The 25,672-nt window shown below is 42.7% G+C and overlaps 1 protein-coding gene across 10 annotated transcripts in view; it reads right to left on the bottom strand.

Annotated features, from left to right (window-relative positions):
• Window positions 1–25,672, bottom strand: part of LOC110509192 (zinc finger E-box-binding homeobox 1) — a 96,789-nt gene that overhangs the window by 8,867 nt on the left and 62,250 nt on the right. For all 10 annotated transcript variants that reach the window (XM_090225835.1, XM_090225836.1, XM_090225844.1 and 7 more), the window contains 4 exons: window positions 4,715–4,900; window positions 4,352–4,563; window positions 1,209–1,326; window positions 126–613 (listed from right to left, as the gene is read on the bottom strand). In XM_090225835.1, the coding sequence (XP_090081961.1) occupies window positions 126–613; window positions 1,209–1,326; window positions 4,352–4,563; window positions 4,715–4,900 (1,004 nt within the window). The remainder of the gene's footprint in view (window positions 1–125; window positions 614–1,208; window positions 1,327–4,351; window positions 4,564–4,714; window positions 4,901–25,672) is intronic.

The following is a 25,672-nucleotide window of genomic DNA, read 5'->3' as shown; positions in this document are numbered from 1 at the left end:
AATAGCTAGATTTGGTCATTTCTGGCCGCAAGGGGCCCTTTAAAACTTTTTGTATTTAAAAAATAATAATTTTAAATGCATGGTTGAATTCTGTTTTTAAATCGGCAAATAAATACAAATCAAACCTTGAGTACGTTCTGCAGGTCGCTGAGATTAATACTGATAGGAGACATCAAACCAACGGTGGGCAGTACCACCGCCTGGACCATGCCCTGTGGCAGCCCCGTGCCCTGGGGTACCGCCATGCCACTGGTAAACACTGTCCCGTTAGTCCCTGCTGCCCCATTAGTCCCTGCTGCCCCGTTAGGCCCTACTGCCACCGGCTTGTACTCATATTCCACCGGCTCTGATTTGATCTGGTTGACGGGGAGCTGCTCCTGAAGGGGCTTGCCATCTGTCTTCTCCCCCCGGAGGAGCAGTCGGGTAGGGGCTACGGGGGCAGCGCCGGAAAGCTGGTTCTGGGAAGTGGGGGTCTGGGATGCCTTCATGACTGGTCGGGGGGTACCGTTGACAGGCACCATGCCAACACACTTCTTACTGCTGATGTGGGAGCTGTAGGACCCGGAGTGGGAAAATCGCTTCTTACAGTTGGGGCACTCGTATGGCTTCTCTCCTGAGAGAAATTTGTCAAATAAGAAGAATAGAGTAATCAAATAAAGCTACTTCCAGGAAACATCTGAAAACATAAGGTTTGTGTCCCAAATGGCACCCATTTCCTTATATAGTGCACTATGTTTGACACCTATGGGCCCTGGTCAGAAGTAGTGCACTACCTGGGGAATAGGGTGCAGATGCACCTATTATTAACAAACAGGCTGAGGTAATGGAGTCATGTCCCTGAGGCCAACAGCAACAGAATTATGACACATTGGCCAGAAGCACAGATTCAATAATTATCATAATCAAGAATCAGAAATTATAGAGCGGCATATTATAAACATATCAAAGGAAATGGTTAGTTAGATACATCTGGACCAGCAGTGCTGTGAATATATTGGTGAGTCACTAGGATTCTGTCCCAAATGACACCCTCTTCCCTATAGCCTATAGTGTACTACCTTTGACCAGGACTGTGTCCCAATTGGCCAATAGGGCTCTGATCAAAATTAGTGCGCTATATTAGAGAATAGGATAGCATTTGGGACTTAACCATGTGAGTCCCATGTGTGTGTTGCCATGGTGACCAAGGTGATGCCAGTATTACTCACCGCTGTGAATACGCAGGTGCTCCTTCAGGTGGTGCTTGTATTTAAAAGCCTTGGAACACTCTGTACACATGAACTTCCTATTCCCCCCTGTTGTTGTCGTGGTTTGGGGCATGTGGCGCTAGCAGACAGACAGACAGAAGGACAGACGTGTGAGTGAGGACACTCTCCAGTCAACGGGTACAGCATAGTTCATTTTTGCGTCCCAAATGGAACCCTATTCCCAATGCAGTACACTACTTTTGACCAGGGTTCTGGGCTCTGGTCAAAAGTAGTGTAAAGTAGTGTGGTATATAGGGAATAGCATGCCATTTGGGACACAGACAATGTGTTTGTTGTGCATGGTGAGAAGCCTCTTCAGTCAATGTGTACAGTGTAGTTAATGTGTGCGTTGTTCATGGGGATGTTTTGGTCTGGGTGAATATATTACATTGTCCTAGAATGTCACAACAGTACTCTGTCTAAAGTCAGTGCATACTCATGTTGCTGTCTGAAGGGCGTGTAATGCATTCCCAGTCAACAGTAATAGTAATCCTGCGTGGCTCAGTTGGTAAGACATGGTGCTTGGATGCCAGGGTTGTGGGTTACATTCCCATGGGGGACCTGTACTAAATAGTATGAAAATGTCTGCAGTCACTCTGGATAAAGACATCTTGGTTCAAATTGCTCTGTCAAAGAATAAAGGGAGTGTTCTGTACAGTACAATTCAAATACGGGTTTAAACATTTAATAGGTCAGCTAAAATGTTGTGTTCATCCCAAATGGCACCCTATTCCCGATGCAGTGCACATTTCTGACCAGAAAAAAGTATGCATTATATAGGGAATAGGGTTCTATTTGAGACGCAAATTTAGTTTGCATCTGTGTCAGCAGACAGTGATAAAAACAGTGCTGAGATAAGACAGAATTATGAATCGTAATGCAAAGCAGAAATCCATAAAGTTAATTTATTCAACAGGAGCAGATAAACATCCAGGAATTTTTACAATATACAGTATCAGTCAAAAGTTTGGACACACCTACTCATTCAAGGGTTTTTCTTTATTTGTACTATTTCCTACATTGTAGAATAATAGTGAAGACATCATCTCACATATGAAATAACACATATGGAATCATGTAGTAACCAAAAAAGTGTCATACAAATCAAAATTCTTTACGTTTAGTGGGGTGTTAGTGGGGCTGGGAAGGATGGCTACTTCTTTAAAGTAGCCACCCTTTGCCTTGACGACAGCTTTACACACTCTTGGAATTTTCTCAACCAGCTTCACCTGGAATGCTTTTCCAACAGTCTTGAAGGAGTTCCCACATATGCTGAGCTCTTGTTGGCTGCTTTTCCTTCACACTGCGGTCCAACTCATCCCTAACCACCTCAATTGGGTTGAGGTCGGGTGATTGTGGAGGCCAGGTCATTTGATGCAACACTCCATCACTCTCCTTCTTGGTCAAATAGCCCTTACACAACCTGGAGGTGTGTTGTGTCGTTGTCCTGTTGAAAAACAAATTATATTCCCACTAAGCCAAAACCAGATGGAATGGCGTATCGCTGCAGAATGCTGTGGTAGCCATGCTGGTCAAGTGTGGCTTAAATTCTAAATAAATAACAGGCAATGTCACCAACAAAGCACCCCCACACCATCACACCTCCTCCTCCATGCTTCACAGTGGGAACCACACATGCGGAGATCATCCGTTCACCTACTCTGCGTCTCACAAAAGACACGGCGGTTGGAACCAAAATCTCAAATTTAGACTCCAGACCAAAGGACAGATTTCCACCAGTCTAATGTCTATTGCTCGTGTTTCTTGGCCCAAGCAAGTTTCTTCTCATTATTGGTATCCTTTAGTAGTGGTTTCTTTGTAGCAATTCAACCATGAAGGCCTGATTCACGCAGTCTCCTCTGAACAGTTGATGTTGAGATGTGTCAGTTACTTGAACTCTGTGAAGCATTTATTTGTGCTGCAATTTCTGAGGCTGGTAACTCTAATGAACATATCCTCTGCAGCAGAGATAACTCTGGGTCTTCCTTTCCTGTGGCGGTCCACATGAGAGCCAGTTTCATCATTGAACTTGATGTTTTTTGCGACTGCACTTGAAGAAACTTTAAAAGTTCTTGAAATTTTCCGGATTGACTGACCTTTATGTCCTCAAGTAATGATTAACTGTCGTTCCTCTCTGCATATTAGAGGTGTTCTTGCCATAATATTGACTTGATATTTTACCAAATAGGGCTATCTTCTGTATACCCCCTTACCTTAAAGCTCAAATGCATTAAGAAGGAAAGAAATTCCACAAATTAACTTTTAACACACCTGTTTAACACAGCTGTGTAACACAGCCAGAAGAGGACTGGCCACCCCACATAGCCTGGTTCCTCTCTAGGTTTCTTCCTAGGTTTTGGCCTTTCTAGGGAGTTTTTCCTAGCCACCGTGCTTCTACACTTGCATTGCTTGCTGTTTGGGGTTTTAGGCTGGGTTTCTGTACAGCACTTTGAGATATCAGCTGATGTACGAAGGGCTATATAAATAAATTTGATTTGATTTGATTTAATTGAAATGCAGTCCAGATGATTACCTCATGAAGCTGGTTGAGAGAATGCCAAGAGTGGCTACTTTGAAGAATATAAAATATATTTTTATTTGTATAACCATCTTTTGGTTACTACATGATTCCATATGTGTTATTTCATTGTTGTGATGTCTTCACTATTATTCTACAATGTAGAACATAGTAAAAATAAAGAAAAACCCTGGAATGAGTAGGTCTGTCCAAACGTTTGACTGGCACTGTACATCAAGTGGGAGGACTGCCCACTTGATCGTATGTTAATAACAGGCAATCTGTGAAGGGGAGTGAGCTCAAGCAATGACAGCATTAGTGCTGCAAAAGTCTGGGAACTGTCCCAAAACACACAGGTTTTCCAGAAATCCCGTTTGGAGATCCCTGGAATCAGCCGGGAATAGGTAGGAACGCCAGAATCCTCCAACAGGGTATCCTCCAATCACAGGGACAAGGAAAGAAACAGGCACAGAGACAGGCACACCCGCACACACACACACACACACCCGCACACACACACACACACACACACACACACACACACACACACACACACACACACAAACCAACATGTTGGTTGTGGTACCTGTACAGGTTCCTTGTGTTGAGTCTTGTGTTGGGTCATATGACGGTCCAGCTGTGTGCGGTAGGCGAAGGTGTAGCTGCACTGGGAGCAGCTGAAGTTGTCCTCACTCTTCTCGTGGCGCAGCTTGATGTGCTCCTTCAGGGCAGTGCAGCGCTTGTAGCCCCGCGAGCAGTATGGGCAGGTCAGGAGCTGGAAAAGAGCGTCTGGCGTGCCTGTATATATAGATAGAGAGAAGGAAAATACATTAAACATGGAAGACTACGTTTTATGTGCCAAATCACTGATAAGCTCTGCTGTCTCTCTGAAGATAGCATCATTATAAGTAGAAAAATGAGGTACGAGTTTTACGGTGCAGTGATGTACCATTCTCGTCTGGGACCCGTCTCTCAGGCATGCTCTTCTGCTCGTCCTCTGGAGCTTCGGGGTAGATGACCGCTGTATCCCCCAACTGTAGCATCTCCTCTACCAGGGCATCCTTACCCCCCTCCTCCTCCTCCCCCTCTTCCCCTTCCTCCTCATCCTCTTCTTCAGAGCCACAGTCCTCCTTCACTGCAAAACAGAAACACAGGGATACATGGTTTAATATATCATGAAGCTGTTGCAGGTTCAGGTTGTTTTGTATGTCTAGTGGCTCTCTCTCAAACATTTGTATCAAGGAACTTTTTGCATATAACCATAATCTGTTGACAGGTTAATGTGGACTAAAATGTCACTGCAAAATATTAGGGTTCCTTCTTTAACTCATCCCCAAAAGCCATGTAAACTTTAAAATCATTTCAGATCTAGTCTGTAGATTGTGATTCTGTTTAGGCATGTGGAGACATTTATTCCATGAGAGAACAGTTCTCCCTTCTCCCTCTGTGTGACTAGTCTCTCAGATAACCACAGGATTGTGTGACCAGTCTTCCAGACCGTGTGCAGTATGACAGCAGACAGCTGGAGGGCGCCTCAGGGTCTCTGTAACCTCAATCAGCCTTCAACCAGCTCTCCCTTCACACGGTATAGCCATGACTACAGCACATGACCCTGGGCCATCTCTCTCTTTCTCTCTCTCACACACATATTACTCACAAACAAACATACACACAGCACATTGGATTTCAATTACAGCTGAAAACAGTGTCTAAAAGAATAACAATTCCAACCATGGCCTGAAAATAATGCAAGGATAAAATGAAAACATGCATATACCAAGTTGATGTAGGCCTATGCCTTAGTAATATTGAACAAAGTGAAAGTGTGAAAGGTTAAACCATAAACACATATTAGTGTGAAACTCACCACTCCAAGCCTTCACAATGACTGACTCTTTCCATCTAATAAGGTGGCAAGAGAGCCCTTACAAGCTGACGAAGGCTGTCATTGAAACACGTCCATTTGACCTCTGCTGCTGCTAAAGAACATAAAATACTATTTCAGTGAGTGCAGGTTTTCCTTTTCTCTGGCCCAGGTCAGGAAGGTCTGCCTGCCATGAGAGTTAGTAGGACTGCCTGCTGGACATCCAAACTGAGATCTCCAACGGCAGCACCCTCCCCTCACTGTCGATCACTTCTTTGTCTCCTCCTTTTTTCTTCTCCAGTGACACCTTCTCTCCTCCTCCTCTCCTTTATCCCCTCCTCCTCTCCTTCTCTTCTCCTTCTCTCCTTCTCATGCCACTCCAACAGCAGAACACCCCACTAAACCTTCCTTCCCAGCCCCACAAACACCCCACTAAACCTTCCTTCCCAGCCCCACTAACACCCCACTAAACCTTCCTTCCCAGCCCCACTAACACCCCACTAAACCTTCCTTCCCAGCCCCACTAAAACCCCACTAAACATTCCTTCCCAGCCCCACTAACACCCCACTAAACCTTCCTTCCCAGCCCCACTAAAACCCCACTAAACCTTCCTTCCCAGCCCCACTAACACCCCACTAAACCTTCCTTCCCAGCCCCACTAACACCTCACTAAACCTTCCTTCCCAGCCCCACTAACACCCCACTAAACCTTCCTTCCTAGCCCCACTAACACCCCACTAAAACCCCACTAAACCTTCCTTCCCAGCCCCACTAACACCCCACTAAACCTTCCTTCCCAGCCCCACTAAACCTTCCTTCCCAGCCCCACTAAAACCACACTAAACCTTCCTTCCCAGCCCCACTAAAACCCCCTAACCTTCCTTCCCAGCCCCACTAACACCCCACTAAACCTTCCTTCCCAGCCCCACTAAAACCCAACTAAACCTTCCTTCCCAGCCCCACTAAAACCCCACTAAACCTTCTTTCCCAGCCCCACTAACACCCCACTAAACCTTCCTTCCCAGCCCCACTAAAACCCCACTAAACCTTCCTTCCCAGCCCCACTAACACCCCACTAAACCTTCCTTCCCAGCCCCACTAACACCCCACTAAACCTTCCTTCCCAGCCCCACTAACACCCCACTAAACCTTCCTTCCCAGCCCCACTAACACCCCACTAAACCTTCCTTCCCAGCCCCACTAAAACCGCACTAAACATTCCTTCCCAGCACCACCTCTCTAACCACCAACTCACCCTCTACTGCGGACACAACTGTTGCATTTGTGTTGTCCAGAATATTACACAACTGTAACATTTTCCTTGCAGACCTGTACTCCCACAAGACCTGTTAATTGAAATGCATTCCATGTACAACCTCATGAAGCTGGTTGAGAGAATGCAAAGAGTGTGCAAAGCCATCATCAAGGCAAAGGGTGGCTACTTTGAAGAATCTCAAATATAAAATATATTTTGATTTGTTTAACACTTTTTTGGTGTTATATGTGTTATTTCATCGTCTTGATGTTTTCAATATTATTCTACAATGTAGAAAATAGTAAAAATAAAGAAAAACCCTTGAATGAGTAGGTGTGTTCAAACTTTTGACCGGGTACTCTAACTCTACCGTATAGCCTCTCTTCTTAGTAACACCATAGTAACAGATGCAGATCACATATGTTACAACAACCAATAAGGACAAAAGAGAAACTCTGAGCACAGGTATTGTAGTGTCCACAACATATTGTTATTCTGTTCTACACCTCCTGTCTCAATATTGGACTCACACCACACTTATGACACACTCACGTCCTTACAAGCCTTAAGAGAGAGAGAGAGAGAGAGAGAGAGAGAGAGAGAGAGCTTCGAACGCGAGTGGTGCAGGTGTGGCTTCATGACAATGATCAAGAGCAGTCGCTCACCGATTTGACAGCTCCAACGCCAAAACATCGGCTATGCGGGTGTCGGCTAACGTTTGATCTGATTGAATCTAGGCCTTAGAGACAATAACGAGGTCATTAAGGTTGATTAAAATGTGACACTAGAGAGGAATGTGACCTGTGTGTTTGACCTGAGGATGCAATGATACAAAGCTCTGCTCTTCCCCTTCACCACCCTTCCTCCACTTCCTCTAATTAACACAACATACTCTGCTCAAACTGGCCTCAGGGCACACACACGCTCACACACACGACCTGGTTAACATAACTTGGTTATGATGGTTTTATTTTTATTTTACCTTTATTTAACTAGGCAAGTCAGTTAAAAAAATATATATATTTTCAATGACGGCCTAGGAACGGTGGGTTAACTGCCTGTTCAGGAGCAGAACGACAGATTTGTACCTTGTCAGCTCAGGGGTTTGAACTTGCAACCTTCAGGTTACTAGTCCAAGACTCTAACCACTAGGCTACCCTGCCGTAACGAAAGGGAGCTTTTCTTCCTGTATACCCCTCCGTGGGAATTCTCTGAAATGTTATATGAAGTTGATTTGATAGAATCCAACCTGAGAGAGAAACTGAATTCCCATGGATGGGTTTTATGTTAGGTAGCATGGATAAGATAAGAAGACACTTGATTCTAGTATGACTGACAGACAGAGCTACAGTTTAAAGTCTCAGTCTCCTCCACTGAAAAGACCTCTTAGTGGTTCCACCACTCAGTGGATCCGAGCCATCGCTTAATACGACCCAAACTTCAGCAGGTAGCTATAGCGTTGCCATGGGGATTAAGCATTTTAAACGGTGCCAGGACCTGTGCCAGGAGGCCCTGGCCCTTCCTGCTGAGAGCAGCCCAGAGAGGGACAGGTGCAGCTGGAGAGAGAAGATTCTGCCATAGAATTAGAATAAAGTAGAACGGACATCCCCATTCACCAGCCACAATTGCCATGGTCAGAGCTTCTGCCCCCGTTCTACTCATTCTAATTCTATGGGCTCTGCTGCTAAAGGCCGTCTCATAAAAGGAGGGGAGGAGCCCAGGCTACAGGACTCCTGCTAACCCTCAATCCTTTCACTTCCCATGACCTCATTTTTTTTACCAGCTCTCCAAAACAATCCTGCTCTCTCTACCTCTCTCTCTCTGCCTCTCCCCTTTCTCTTACTCTCGCTATCTTCCTTTCTCTATTTTACTCTCCTTCTCTTTCTCTCTCTCTCTCTCACTCTCTGAGCTCATTCTTCAGAGACCTCTGAGTATTTTCTTCCACGTTCTTTAATTATGCTTGATCTCTCTGTGAATCATCAGACTTGAGTAATTCCCATTAAAATACAAACATGAATGGCAGCAGTCAAAGCCTCAATGGAAAATGTTCAATATCAGTGAGGAGGAACACAGTAAATCATCAGACCTCGGTTCAAATACTATTTGAAATATTTTTAAATACTTTATCAGCGCTTGATTGAGCTTGCCTGGTACAATGGCACTAATAGAATAGTTGAAAAGGTGAAAACCCCACCCATCTGGCACTCTAGGTAGGCTAGAACAAACACCCAGGTCTGAATAGCACAAACACCCAGGTCTGAATAGCGTATGGTGCACCTCTGTTTAGGCTTTCCCACACCGCGCTACAACATTTCACACAGACCCAACTGAATGTACAACCCAACATGGGTCCAACTGCAATGGAAATGATATACTGTAAATAGAACCCCACAGAAAAAAATGCTATAATATACTATGGCATAAATACTAGTATTCACTGTAGTGTTTCTGCAGACTTTACTGTAGTATTTACTGTAGTATTTACAGTATAAATACTGTAGTGAAATAAAACTGTAGTGTATTCTATAGTAATACATGTAGTCTTTTGTGGATTGTCTTACTGAACCCCAAAAAATAGGCAACATGTAAAGTGTTGGTCCCATTTTTCACGAGTTGAAATAAAAGATCCCAGAAATGTTCCATTCGTACAAATAACGTATTTCTCTCAAATTGTGTGCACAAATGTGTTTACATCCCTGTTAGTGAGCATCCTACTTTGCCAAGATAATCCATCCACCTGACAGGTGTGGCACATCAAAAAGCTGACTAAATAGCATGACCATTACACAGGTGCAACTTGTTCTGGGGGCAATAGAATGTGCAGTTTTGTCACACAACACAATGCCACAGATGTCTGAAGCTTTTAGGGAACATGCAATTGGCATACTGACTGCAATAATGTCCACCAGAGCTGCTGGCATAGAATGTAATGTTTAATTCTCTACCATAAGCCACCTCCAATCAGCCTCACAACCGCAGACCATGTGTAACCACGCCAGTCCAGGACCTCCACATCCGGCTTCTTCACCTGTGGAATCGTCTGAGACCAGCCACCTGGACAGCTGGTGAAACTGAGGAGTATTTCTGTCTGTAATAAAACCCTTTTGTGGGGAAAAACTAATTCTGATTGGCTAGGCCTGGCTCCCAAGTGGCTGGGCCCCTGCCCAGTCATGTGAAATCCATTGGTCGTAACGAATTGATTTAAATTGACTGATTTCCTTATATGAACTGCAACTCAGTAAAATCGTTGAAATTGTTGCATGTTGCAATTCTATTTTTGTTCAGAATAGTATACTGATGTATTTAGTCTAGTGTTTTTAGAGACTGCAGTATACTGATTTATTTAGTCTTGTGTTTTTGCACACTGCAGTATACTGTAGCATTTACTGTAGTGTTTCTGCGGACTGCAGTTTACTGTAGCATTTACTGTAGTGTTTTTGCAGACTGCAGTTTACTGTAGTATTTACTGTAGTGTTTCTGCGGACTGCAGTTTACTGTAGCATTTACTGTAGTGTTTCTGCGGACTGCAGTTTATTGTAGCATTTACTGTAGTGTTTTTGTTTTATTATCTTTGACATAGAAGTGAGGAAACCTTGAGGAAACCGACTGGAGAAATCGTAAGAGCACATTTCCCACAACCTGTAGGTAGGTATAACTTGTGTGTAAACGGATATTTCAGCGCTTTCGCTCTTTTCGATAACCTGTAGGGAACACAATACATGGTCCATACTTGGCATGTAGGTTTCTCACTTATGGGTGGCACTAATTTGAACATGGGGAAGGGGAATGGCCAGGGTATACAGTATGCAAATTAAATACTGTAGTATTTACTATAGTTTTAAAAAACGGTAGTGTTTTTGCAGACATTACTGTACATAGTTTTTTTGAGTGAATAATACTATATTATTTACTATAGTATTCTACAAAATTCTACACATGATCGAGGGATAGGACCACTGTGTGTAGTATAGTAAGTAATGTAGTATTAAATAGTAAAGTGTAGTATTTTTCATGTGGGACACTGCATCCAGAGTCACATAGTAAACAGTTGTAACAGGGTGTCAGAGGGCGCTACAGCTGTGCATTAGAGAACAACGTGAACAGTCTACTGAGTGGAGTAGTATATGTATTGTAGGGTTATTGTGTTGTTTATTATGATCCCCATTAGCTACTGCACATGCAGCAACTATACTTTCTGGGGTCGACATCAAATGTATAAATGACAAAGTACAGAACAGTTATAGAAAATAACAAAATAAGATATATTAAATTCCCACAACATAAATAATAGTTATATATTTGAAAGACACCAAGAGACAACAAAAAAACTGTTTACACACTATTCATGTATACAGTTGAAGATTGAAGTTTACATAAAACTTAGCCAAATACATTTAAACTCAGTTTTTCACCGTTACTGACAATTAATCCTAGTAAAAATTCCCTGTCTTAGGTCAGTTAGGGTCACCACTTTATTTTAAGAATGTAAAATGTGGAATAATAGTAGAGAGAATGATTTACTGGGTCAGAAGTTTACATACACTCAATTAGTATTCGGTAGCATTGCCTTTAAATTATTTAACTTGGGTCAAACGTTTCGGGTAGCCTTCCACAAGTGTCCCACAATAAGTTGGGTGAATTTTGGTCCATTCCTCCTCCCAGAGCTGGTGTAACTGAGTCAGGTTTGTAGGCGTCCTTGCTCGCACTAGCTTTTTCAGTTCTGCCCACAAATTTTCTATGAGATTGAGGTCAGGGCTTGTGATGGCCACTCCAATACCTTGCATTTGTTGCCCTTAAGCCATTTTGCCACAATTTTGGAAGTATGCTTGGGGTCATTGTCCATGTGGAAGACCCATTTGCGACCAAGCTTTAACTTCCTGACTGATGTCTTGAGATGTTGCTTCAATATATCCACATAATGTTCCTTCCTCATGATGCCATCTATTTTGTGAAGTGCACCAGTCCCTCCTGCAGCAAAGCACCGGCACAACATGATGCTGCAAACCCTGTGCTTCACGGTTGGGATGGTGTTCTTCGGCTTGCAAGCCTCCCCCTTTTTCCTCCAAACATAACAATGGCCATTATGGCCAAAAGAGTTCTATTTTTGTTTCATCAGACCAGAGGACATTTCTCCAGAAAGTACGATCTTTGTCCCCATGTGCAGTTGCAAACCGTAGTCTGGCTTTTTTTATGGTGGTTTTGGAGCAGTGGCTTCTTCCTTGCTGAGTGGCCTTTAAGGTTATGTAGATATAGGACTCGTTTTACTGTGGATATCGATACTTTTGTACCTGTTTCCTCCAGAATTGTCACAAGGTCCTTTTCTGTTGTTCTGGGATTGACTTTTCGCACCAAAGTACGTTCATCTCATCTCTATTCTGGAGCGTTATGACAGCTGCGTGGTCCAATGGTGTTTATACTTGCGTACTCTTGTTTGTACAGATGAAAGTGGTACCTTCAGGCGTTTAGAAATTGCTCCCAAGGATGAACCAGACTTGGGAGAAAGGTAGCAAGGAAGGTGAGTCTTGAAATACATCCACAGGTACACCTCCAATTGATGCAAATGATGTCAATTAGCCTATCAGAAGCTTCTAAAGCCATTACATAATTTTCTGGATTTTTTTCAAGCTGTTTAAGTTAAAGGCACAGTCGACTTAGTGTATGTAAACTTCTGACCAACTGGAATTGTGATACAGTGAATTATAAGTGAAATAATCTGTCTGTAAACAATTGTTGGAAAAATTACATGTGTCATGCACAAAGTAGATGTCCTAACGGACTTGCCAAAACTATAGTTTGTTAACAATAAATTTGTGGAGTGGTTGAAAAACGAGTTTTAATGACTCCAACCTAAGTGTATGTAAACTTTTGAATTCAACTGTACATATTCACAGTTTTGTATACAGTACAGTTGTCACGCCTGCACTCGCTCTCCCTCTCCGGCGCTCGAGGGCCAAATATGCATGCTTTTACGGTTACAGAAGTCAACAAATGAGAGCGCCTGGGGAATGGGAGTGGTGCTGGGGGCTGCAGGGCCTGGGTTAACCTCTAAATCACCAGAGGAACAGAGGAGGAGTAGGATAAGAGTACGGCTAAAGGCTAAAAGAACATAAGGGCTAGCTAAGGCATATTGATCAGGGCTGGAGGCTCTACAGTGAAATAAGACAAAAATGACTAACCAAAACAGCAATGGACAAGGCATATTGACATTAGGGAGAGGCATGTGTCGCCGAGTGATCATAGGGTCCAGTGAGTAGTTAGGCTAGCTGGAGGCACGACGATTCAGATAGCTAGCAGGCCGGGGCTAGCAGCAGGCTAGCAGATGGGGCTCAGGGGGACATCGCAAAGGGAGAGTCTGTTGAAACCCCCTCAGACGGTTACGTCGGTAGACCAGTTGTGATGGATTGGCGGGGCTCCGTGTTGGCAGCAAAGGGTCCAGGCCAATTGGCAGAAGAGGTATTGAAGCCCAGGAATTATCTGATGGAATTCTTCAGCTAGCCGGGAGAAGGGCCTAGCTCAAGGCTAACTGGTGCTTGCTTTGGGACAGAAACCCCCTCGGACGGTTACGTCGGTAGACCAGTTGTGATGGATCGGCGGGGCTCTGTGTCGGCAGCAAAGAGTTCAGGCCAATTGGCAAAAGAGGTAATTGAAGCTACCTGGTGCTTGCATCGGGGGATGTTAGAGACGTTAGCCAGGAGTAGCCTCTCGGATAGCAGCTAGCTAGCTGCGATGATCCGGAGTGAAAGGTTCAGAGCTTGCGGTAGGAATCCGGAGATGTGGTAGAGAAAAGCAGTCCGATATGCTCTGGGTAGATATCACGCTGTGCAGGCTAGCAGGAGTTGCCCGGGCTGAGGCTGGCAGTCCGCGTTAATGGTGATGACCGCTAGCAGTGGCTAACTGACTACTAGCTAGTAGCTAGTTAGCTTCTGAAGGGGGTTCGGTTTAAAAAGTGTAAAAATAGCAGATCCATACCACATTGGGTGAGGCGGGTACATAATTTATGCACCAGCATACAAGACATTTTTGGACACACCTTGTTGTGCTTTGTTACTTGAACAGGAAGGTGGTGCGGGGGACCTTCGTGGGTTAACTTTGTCATCAAACGTTGTCATCAAAGTCTGGCTTTCTCTAGATTTATGGTGCTTCAAGACAACTTGGACCTCGGACAAAAACAAGGTTGAATCATGATGATGTCAGTGATCTTCAGGTCGGAAGTTTTAGGAGAGGCCAGAGTTCCCGACTTGCAATTCCGAGTTGGATGACCGTTCAAAACATATTTTCCCAGTCGGAGCTAGTTTTTTTGAGTTCCCAGTTGTCTTGAACTTACTGAAATCTGTTTCCAGTTTCCAGTTGTTCTGAGCGTGGCAGAAGTCATGCTGGATTGACACCATGGCCAATATTGAATGTTTATCATTTTAAGCTTGGAAAAGACACCCTTAAACACAGACTTGGGACCACACACCCACTCCACTGAATAGCAGGCTAGTGATTGCTTTGCAATGCTTGTTGTTAGTCACTGATCCCATCCAAACCACTCATTGTTGAATTTGCGATTTCCAACTTGTTGTGTAATGATTATGTCCAATGGCCGATGAGCACCGATATGTTTTATCTATAATTTCTCTACATTAATTCTCTTCATTATGACAAGGATTAAAAATGATTTGCCAGTAGACTGTCGACTTGATTCATGATGATGACTGCTAGCTTGCTAGCTAAGATTTTGAAAGTCCAATCAAAGCTGCTGATCATTTTACATAATTTGGGCGCTTCTAATGTAAATCTATGGCAGCACCCAAGGGGCATGAATATTCTAGCTCTACCCATAGATTTAGCGGTAACGTAATGTTCCCATGAGTGACAGAACACTGAGCCAATCGTGGCACAACTAGAGAACGTGACCAACCCCTACGCTCTGTATTTTCTGCTGGCTGCCCCACCACCACAGAAATCACTGGGCTAGGCTGAAACACCTGCATTTTGGAGCTGCCTTACTCAAGGAAGCACTCACTTTTTTTGCATACTGATATGTGACAATGCCAAAATAACATGCAAAACAGGCATCCCCCAGGGTTTTTCTTTATTTAAAAAAACATTTCTACATTGTAGAATAATAGTGAAGACATCAAAACTATGAAAAAACACATATGGAATCATGACCTAACCAATTTTCTTTAAAACAAATCAAAATATATTTTACATTTGAGATTCTTCAAAGTTGCCACCCTTTGCCTTGATGACAGCTTTTTACACTCTTGGAATTCTCTCAACCAGCTTCATCAGCTAGTCACCTGAATGCATTTCAATTAGCAGGTGTGCCTTGTTAAGAGTTCATTTGTGGAATTTCTTTCCTTCTTAATGTATTTCAGCCAATCAGTTGTATTGTGAAAAGGTAGGGGTGCTATACAGAAGATAGCCCCATTTGGTAAAACACCAAGTTCATATTATGGTAAAACAGCTCAAATAAGCAAAGAGAAACGGCATTCCATCATTATCTTAAAACATGAAAGTCAGTCAATCCAGAAAACTTCAAGAACTTTTAAAGTTTATTCAATTGCAGTCACAAAAACGATAAAGCGCTATGATGAAACTGGCTCTCATGAGGACCGCAACAGGAAAGGAAGACCCAGAGTTACCTCTCCTGCAGAGAATAAGTTCATTAGAGTTCACAGAGTTCCAATAACAGACACATCTCAACAACAACTGTTCAGAGGAGACTGTGTAAATCAGGCATTCATGGTCGAATTTCTGCAAAGAAACCACTACTAACGGATACCAACAAGAAGAAGAAGAAACTTGCTTGGGCCAAGAAACACGAGCTATAGACATTAGACCGGTGGAAATCTGTCCAAATTTGAGATTTTTGGTTCCAACCACCGTGTCTTTGTGAGATGCAGAGCACGTGAACTGATGATCTCAGCATGTGTGGTTCCCACCGTGAAGCGAGGAGGTGTGATGGTGCTTTGCTGGTGACACTGTCAGTGATTTAGATTTAACCAGCATGGCTACCACAGCATTCTGCAGCGATATGCCATCCCATCTGGTGTGCCCTTAGTGGGACTATAATTTGTTTTTCAACAGGACAATGACCCAACAGAGCTCCAGGCTGTGTAAGGGCTATTTGACCAAGAAATAGAGTGATGGAATGCTGCATCAGATGACCTGGCCTTCACAATCACTTGACCTCACCCAACCTATTTTTATTTATTTAACCTTTAACCTTTATTTAACCAGGCAAGTGAGTTAAGAACAAATTCTTATTTACAATGACGGCCTACCCCGGCCAAACCCTAACCCGGACGACTTAGACCACTGCACCACTCGGGATGAGTTGGACCGCAGAGTGAAGGAAAAGCAGCCAACAATTGCTCAGCATATGTGGGAACTCCAGTTGTGGGAACTCCATTCAATCTCTGTCTTTTGTTTGACAAGCTCTTTCATTAACTGAGTTGAACATCAAATTAATCCACCCCCACGGACGGGCTGGCCACCACAGAGATGGAACTGTTCTATTATCTATGTTGGCCTGGGTCATTTTTATTTAAAATTGTAAACAACACGGCAACTGTTTTATTCCTCAAGCTTCTGAAGTAGCAACAGTGTAGAATGATGGAGACAGAAACGAGAGAGGAGACCAAAACAACCAGCTGAGAGTCGAGTGTAGAGAGTAAGAGACACTACTAATATGTTATACAATCCTCCCTGCCTCTCCTCTCACATCACAGTGCTCTATGGAATGATTCTGACCCGAGTTAAGCGGACGTAAATGGAAAGTAATTACCTTTTTATGCACTTTTCTCTCAGTGCGTATTCTGATCTTGAATTTAAACATGAGAATAGCATGCTATTCGAGATGAAGGTGTGGCGGAGTGTGTCTACAGATACACCGTATTCTGAGCTTGACTTAATTCTCTCATAATATGCACGAGGAAACCATGAATAAGGTCTAGCGAACCTACCGGTTCCAAGTGGAAAAAGCATATATATTTTTCCCAATAGAAAAAACTAAAGCTACTGATAACAGCTGGGTAAATGAGTAACTCGTTTGGAGATGGGTTTTCCTTAAGCTCTCTGGAGACGAATGTGAAACCAGTCAAATAGAAGCAAACTGAAAATCATATAAATATGACATATATTGTGGCCCCTTTTCCATAGTAAAGTAGGCTATAAATAACTGCGCCTTTATTTAGAATTTTTATTGCGTGCCATCATAATTTGCGTGGATGACATTTGGAGATGCTTCTGTAGGTTTGAACCTGACGAGTTGATGTGTGCGCTTTAGAACATTTTAATTATATAACCAGGCTTTTTATTTTACAATTTGTATCATGTTAAATATTAGCCACTATCAGGAGCCACCATCAGTAATACCCACATACGTTTATAACTGTCACTTTAGTGTTAGTTTCCTTCATTTGTAGTTTATATTTTTCCATTTAATTCTGTTTACCTTTCTTTAATCTGTCATGTCTGTGTAGTTGTTCCCGGTGGTGGCTAGCATTAGTGGATCATATTAAGCTAATAATGTGCAATAATTTGGGACATGTAGCCTGTTTGAATCATTATGGAACGCACAATTTACGAGGACTCGGCCACTGTCATACAGTTCCATGATTAGTGAGGATTCGGGTAGATTTATAGGATTAATGTTCAACCGTTAATGTACACTTTTTTCAACCTTCTAATATTTTACTGAAGGAATGAATCAAACTGTATTTTTGATTCATCAATATATTTTGTGTGTAAAGGCTCTCCAAACCAGATTTTTTATGATTCAGACATACTTTACTAACCCTAAATAATCTACAAAATCTGAGTGTTTTGAAATATACAAATTGGTGCTGAAACAGAGACGAATATGCATATATTTAGATGGCTTCCTTTCACTGATCCCTGTATTTTGAACCCATTCTCTTGATGTATTCTAGTCTATCGACAAAATTGTAATTAAAGGTAAACCGTATTTAAAGGTCTGGCTTAAGATAATTGTCCTGAAAACCCTATTGAATGAAAACTCCACGAGAAAATCTGTTGGCCAGCAAGTGGGAGGGTTTTCAGCAGTTTAATTAAATGTATTCAGCGTGCGCAAAGGGAACCACACCTGCAAAGCCTGTTACGCACCTGCTTGAGGCAAGGCTGAATACCAACTACTGACAAGTATGTAGGAAAAGGCGTGCATAGGAAAAACGTACATTTCCTAAATCGGAATTGGGCCCATAGTGCACTTCAGACTGTACAAATGGTGTGGAGTGGAGTGGCTCAGCGTGTGATTTAGCAGTGTAAAGTCAGATGTTTTTCTATTATCAGGCCAATCGAATAAGATGACAGCAGCCATTACCTGCTGCAGTATATATCTCTTCTGCTAGGCAGGAGAGGAGGGGAACTAGAGCAGGGACCAGGCTTAAATATACAGAGAGCCTTTCACATAACTCAACCTAGGTTTTAGTCAACACAGAGTGAGAAAGGGAGGGGGTGGAGACAGAGAGTTTAACACTGAGAGTGCTAGGTTTACTGAGGTAGGTGGGTGCAGATGGTTCGCTACAATGCATTCGGAAAGTATTCAGACCCCTTGACTTTTTCCACATTTTGTTACGTTAAAACCTTATTCTAAAACAATACACAATACTCCATAATGACAAAGCGAAAACAGTTTATTTTTTATTTTTGCAGATGTATTAAAAAAACAAAAAACAGAAATACCTTATTTACATAAGTATTCAGACTTTTTCTATGAGACTCGAAATTGAAGGTGCATCCTGTTTCCATTGATCATCCTTGAGATGTTTCTACAACTTGATTGGAGTCCACCTGTGGTACATTCAAATAATTAGTAATGATTTGGAAAGGCACACACCTGTCTATATAAGGTTCCACAGTTAACAGTGCATGTCAGAGCAAAAACCAAGCCATGAAGTCGAAGGAATCGTAGAACTCTGAGACAGGATTGTGTCGAGGCACAGATCTGGGGAAGGATATCAAAAAGTTTCTGCAGCATTGAATATCCCCAAGATGACAGTGGCCTCCCTCATTCTTAAATGGAAGAAGTTTGGAACCACCAAGACCACCAAGTCACCCGCCAAGGGGGGGTTGGGGGCAGCATGGTGATGGTGCCAGCATGGTGATGGCAGCATCATGCTGTGGGGATGTTTTTCAGCAGCAGGGACTGGGAGACTAGACTGAATCGGGGGAAAGATGAACGAAGAAAAGTACAGGGAGATCCTTGAGGAAAACCTGCTCCAGAGAACTCAGGACCTTGGAGTGGGGTAAACATTCACCTTCCAAAAGGACAACGAACCTAAGCACACAACCAAGACAACGCAGGAGTGGTTTATGGACAAGTCTCTATATGTCCTTGAGTGGCCCAGCCAGAGGCCGGACTTGAACCTGATCGAACATCTCTGGAGAGACCTGAGAATAGCTGTGCAGCGACATTCCCCATCCAACCTGACAGAGCTTGAGAGGATCTGCAGAGAAGAATGGGATAAACTCCCCAAATACAGGTGTTCCAAGCTTGTAGTGTCATACCCAAGAAGATTCGAGGCTGTAATCACTGCTAAAGGTGCTTCAACAAAGTACTGAGTAAAGGGTCTGAATACTTATGTAAATTTGATATTTCAGTTTTTTTATTTTTAATAGATTTGCAAACATTTCTAAAAACCTGTTTTTGCTTTGTCATTATGGGGTGTTGTGTGTAGATTGAATAGGAATTTTAGAGTAAGGCTGTGAAGTAACAAAATGTGGAAAACGTCAAGGGGTCTGAATACTTTCTGAATGCACTCTATATAGCCATTTCAAATAAGATGCTCTCTCTCTCGCTCTCTCTCCTCTTTCCCCCCTCTATTTCTCTCTCGGTAGATTTAGGAGTCCAGCCAAAACCAAATGGAGTTTTTATTTTACTAATTATCCCTGCTGTAGAGGAAATTACCAGCATTAAGCACCAACAGGGTCAACAGAGACTGCTGGTGACTTAAAGAGATGGAGGTTAGAAAGAGTGTAAGAGGTCAGGGTTATTGAGAGAGAGAGACAGAGAGAGAGAGAGAGAGAGAGAGAGAGAGAGAGAGAGAGAAAGAAAGAGAGAGAGAGTTTGTCTGCCAGCCTACCTACCTATCTGCCTACCTTCCAACCTGCCTACCTAACTACCTACCTACAGCTGAAGTCGGAAGTTTACATACACTTAGGTTGGAGTCATTAAAACTCGTTTTTCAACCACTCCACAAATTTATTGTTAACCATCTATAGTTTTGGCAAGTCGGTTAGGACATCTACTTTGACACAAGTAATTTTTCCAACAATTGTTTAGAGACAGATTATTTCACTATAGTTCACAATTCCAGTGGGTCAGAAGTTGACATACACTAAGTAGACTGTCCCTTTAAACAGCTTGGAAAATTCCAGAAAATTGTCATGGCTTCTGATAGGCTAATTGACATAATTTGAGTCAATTGGAGACCTTCAAACTCAGTGCCTCTTTGCTTGACATCATGGGAAAATCAAAAGAAATCAGCCAAGACCTCAGAAAAAAAATTGTAGACCTCAACAAGTCTGGTTCACCTTTGGGAGAAATTTCCAAATGTCTGAAGGTACCATGTTCATCTGTACAAACAATAGTACGCAAGTATAAACACCATGAGACCACGCAGCCGTCATACCGCTCAGGAACCGTTCTGTCATACCGTTTTGTCTCCTAGAGATTCATGTACTTTGGTGCGAGAAGTGCAAATCAATCCCAGAACAACAGCAAAGGACCTTGTGAATATTCTGGAGGAAACAGGTATAAAAGTATCTATATCCACAGTAAAACGAGTCCTATATCGACATAACCTGAAAGGCCGCTCAGCAAGGAAGAAGCCACTGCTCCAAAATCACCATAAAAAAAGCCAGACTACGGTTTGCAACTGCACATGGGGACAAAGATCGTAGTTTTTGGAGTTGGCAGCATCATGTTGTGGGGGGGCTTTGCTGCAAGAGGGACTGGTGCACTTCACAAAATAGATTGCATCATGAGGGAGGAAAATTATTTGGATATACTGAAGCAACATCTCAAGACATCAGTCAGTAAGTTAAACCTTGGTCGCAAATGGGTCTTCCAAACAGACAATGACCCCAAGCCTACTTCCAAAGTTGTGGAAAAATGGCTTAAAGACAACAAAGGCAAGGTATTGGAGTGGCCATCACAAGCACCTCAATCCTATAGAAAATTTGTGTGCAAAACTGAAAAAGCGTGTGCAAGCAAGGAGGCCTACAAACCTGACTCCGTTACACCAGCTCTGGCAGGAGGAATGGACCAAAATTCACCCAACTTATTGTGGGAAGCCTGTGGAAGGCTACCCGAAATGTTTGACCCAAGTTAAACAATTTAAAGGCAATGCTACCAAATACTCTGTCTGTCTGTGTCTGTCTGTCTGTCTCTCTTACTGTCTGTCATCAACGCGAACTGTTGTTTTGAGGGTGAAATTTCAACCACAGGATTATGTCATCATCAAATCAGGCTTTATTTAAATAGCACATTTCAGACATGGAATGCAACACAATGTGCTTCACAGGAAAAAACAAATAAAAACAATGAAAATAAAAACGGAAATATTTACTACACAACAAACATAAGAGCATCAAAAACTAAAGAATAACAATAAAAACTGAACGACTAAAAAGCACCCTGAGGAACAGCAAAGCCAAAAAGGTGTGTTTTAAGATCTCTTTCAAAAATGGCCACAGTTTTGGCCCCCCTCAGGTTCTCTGGAAGGCTATTCCAGAGGCTGGGGGCATAGTAACTGCTTCTCCATGTTTTTTTGTCCTAGGCTTTGGGATAGTTAAAAGGCCAGTGCCAGAGGACCTGAGGGACCTACTGGATACAGAACTTAAAAGCATGTCTGACATGTATTGGGGTGCATAATGGTGGAAGGATTTAAAAACCAAAAGAATAATCTTAGAATGAATTTTAAAACTCACAGGCAGGCGGTGCAGAGATCTGGTCTTGGTCAGTACCCATGCTGCAGCATTCTGTATGTTTTGCAGTTGACCAATGGCTTTCAAAAGTTCCCAGAAGTCATACTACATTCGCCAAAATACGAAGCATACAAGCAATGGACACTATTTTTCAGAAAATGGGAGTGGCTTCACAACATTCTAGCATAGCATTACAGCAGTTGCTTGTATGTACCGGTATGTTATGTTGATTATTCACGTCATTATTAGCTAAGCGGTACTGTTGTTGTGAGTTCTCAATGGATTTTGTTAATGAAGTAAGATGTCTAGCTAGTAATTTGTTAGTCATACTAACAAGCTAGCAAGAAGTTGCATATCAACAGCATCAACTTCCAGTAGACAGGCGAAGCGCTAGTACACTCAACTGAAAGGATATTGTTTGTTTACGGTACACTAAAATTAACTAATAGTATGTAGTATATATTCATTAAGTATGTAGTATACAGTAAGTTAGTATGTTAGTATTCAAACACAGCTCTGGTGTTTTATCTTTCTTGCCCGTGAATTAAAATATGCGGCCAGATTCTCTCTCTGTGCTTTGGCTCCAACAATAATTACCTCATTCTTGTCTTGATTTAGCTTAGGAAGTTGTGAGCCATCCAAGTATTTAAAAAACGAACACATTCTAATAATTTATCCGTGGAGCTAAAATCCTCTGGTGACACAAAAATGTAAAGTTGTGTATCGCCTGCATAGTATTGAAAATCAATGCTGTGCTTTCTGATAAACTGAACAGTACCGGACCTAAAATCGAACCTTGTGGAACCATTTTCTTTGAGTTATGTTCACCAAGGGTGACACAAAACTATTGACCGGTAAACTAGGTCTTAATCCATTTAAAAACTGGACCGGAGAGGCCAACCCACTTCTCCAGTCTGTCCAGAAGAACATCATGGTCAACAGTGTTAAATGCAGCACTTAAATCCAAAAGTACAAGGACAGAGGGCTGTTTGGCATCTGTTTTGGCTCTAAGATAATTTACCACTTTCACTAAGGCAGTGGTGGGCCCGAAAACCAGAATTGAAAAATAAAAAATAAAAACAATTGGCACTTAAAAAAACATTTAGGTGTTTGAAAACCAATTTCTCCAAAATGTTGCTTAAGATTGGATGGTTGGAGATTGGCTGGCAACTGTTAGGAGCTGGAGAATCTAGATTACTTTTCTTCAGAAAGGGTTTTACCATAGCAGTTTTTAATGCAGTGCCTGTGAACAGGGAGGGATTAACAATAGCTTGCACTTCTTCAGATATCAAATAAAACCTGTTTTGAAGAAGGTGGTGGGGATAGGATCGAGAACGCAGGTAGACGGCTTAAGTAGTGATATCACTTTCCTGAGCATGTCTATGTCAACCAGGGAAAATAAATCCATAGTGCCTCTGCGTGGTAAACTAGGGCACATATCATCAAACTTCTCATCAGGTCTTGCTTGACTTATACCCAGTCTAATGTTTGTTATGTTATCTTATATCGCATTTAGATGTGGAGAAAAGTTCACAGATTTTCGGGGTTTGGATTTATCAGGCCATCAATGGTTGAGAAGAGCACTCTCACATTATTCTGATTATTAGTGATCAAGTTAGAAAAATAAGCCAGTGTGGAATTTCCAATTGCCTTGTTATATATGCCAAGTTGCTCTCTCAGAATATCATAATGGACCTGCAACGTTGACTCCCCACTCCCACTCTGCCTTTCTGCAATTTCTCTATAATTTATACATTTCTTCACTCATCCAAAGGGGTATCCGTTTGGATGTGGCCTTTTCAACTTTACTGTAGCTATGGCATCAATGGTTGCCCTTAATTTGCTATTAAAGTTATCAACTAAATCATCACAAGAGGAAGGCAGAATAGGTGATAGAGTATGCTTCTTCTACTCAATAAAATCTGTAGCAACTTCAGAAATAAGATAGTGTTTCTCAATAATGCATTCAGTATTAACCTGTGCTATGGCAACAAGGTAGATAAAAATACACAGTGGTGGTCAGATAAAGCAACATCAACAGTAGAAAGCCCCTTGGTATTAACCAGGTCCAGAGTATGGCCACGGTTATGGGTGGGTCCAGTAAAACATGTTGGATAAAGTCCATAGAGCTCAAAAGATTCATAAATTCAATGGCCTTGGAGTCAGTCTCTTTGTCAACATGAATATTAAAATCACCCAACACAATGATTTGTATCATAGTTCTCAAGGACAACAGACAATAGTTCAGATAAATCAGTAAATAAAGTGGGGCAGTGCTTTGGCGGCCTATACAGGGTTATGGACAGCACTGGTGTCTGACATTTAAACAGTATAGCATGATGCTCTAAAGACCCAAAGTCGCCAAATGAAATGTCCTAACAGCTGAGAGCATTAGTAAAAATAGAGGCTGCCCCTCCACCCTTTTCCCCTTTTTTGATAGAGTATGAAAAGCTGTAGTCCAGGGGAGGATTCAATAAGAGTCTGAACTACAGTTTGAAGAGAGCCAGGTTTCAGTGAGAAACATGCAATCAACTTTGTGCTCAGTAATGAGTTCATTTACGAGAAAGGTTTCACTAGTGATTGCTCTAATATTTAAAAGTGCCATATTCAATTAGTGTGGGCCACTCTGCCTAGGGGCGCCTGCCTAGATGTAACCAATGGAATAACAACCAAATTATTAACGTTACAACCACATTTTCTGACAGTCTCCAATCTATCAGAATGGTAGGAGATGACAGTTTGTATAAACTCACTAGAAGAGTTAAAGGAACATAAATGAGGTTACTTACAATAACCATAGTGCCATTTCTGCAGGAGTTGATATGGTTTCCAAGTCCTCTGTTTGCTTATTCTGAAAGGGAGATCTGGAGCACTACCAGACCCTGTCTGTCAGTCTCTAAAACAGTTTGTGATGTTGCTGGAAATAATCGTGGAACCTCTGCGGTTAGGGTGAACCCCGTCTCTTTTAGAACGTGCTGGTTGCTCCCAAAGCAAATCAAGTTGTCACAAAAAGAGACATTCCTGTCGTTGCAAAGTTTTTTCAGATACTCTTTTAGGGCAGAGTCGGCTCAAACGTTCTGAATCGGTAGAATGGGAGGGGGCCAGAGATAATTATTCTCTTCCCTGTGCGAGCGTGGGTCTTTAAAAAAAATGGTAGTCCTCCCTCAGTTTCTCAGATTGCCTAAAACGAAGGTTGTTAAAACCTACGTGGGTGACGATGGTGTCAATACTGGAGTAGTTGGCCATTACCGTGGGGAGGAAAGACCTGATGTCATGGTCACAGGCTCCTGGGTGACAGTGGAACTTTGTCGGTCTACAGAAATCTCTCACCATCGAGCTGCCCACAGTGATGGTGGTTATAAGGACCAACGCCAGAGATGAGAAGCAGGTATGGGGAGTCAACATTTAATGAGGAACAGATGGGTAACAGGACAGGAACGGCGTCAGCACACAGGTATACAAAGACATACGGGCATTAAGGCATCCGTGGGGAACAGAGATGGGGAACTGACAAGTATAGGGGAGGTAATAAACAGGGGATTGAGTCCAAGTGAGTCCAATAATACGCTGATGCGCGTGACGGGGAAAGGCTGGTGTGCGTACTGATGGTGGCAGGAGTGCGTAATGCTGGGGAGCCTGGCTCCTTTGCACGCCAGGGAGGGAGAGCGGGAGCAGGTGTGACAGGTGGTAGTGATGGAATCCGATGGGGAAATGACCTGCTGAACTGTGGTGGCCGTGGGGGAGGGTGCCACCAGGCGTCCGCTGGCTGTTGGTATACGCGCAGGATTCGTGCTGACTCCCGGGGCTGGTAGGTCCGTCTCAAGAGGGGCAAAGCTGCTTGATA

Source organism: Oncorhynchus mykiss, chromosome 28, assembly GCF_057628025.1.
Source record: "Oncorhynchus mykiss isolate SJ-2025 chromosome 28, ASM5762802v1, whole genome shotgun sequence".
In the NCBI taxonomy this organism is placed as follows: Eukaryota; Metazoa; Chordata; class Actinopteri; order Salmoniformes; family Salmonidae; genus Oncorhynchus; species Oncorhynchus mykiss.
The sequence above is the reverse complement of the archived record's forward strand: the minus strand, read 5'-3'. Positions and strand labels throughout refer to the sequence as shown.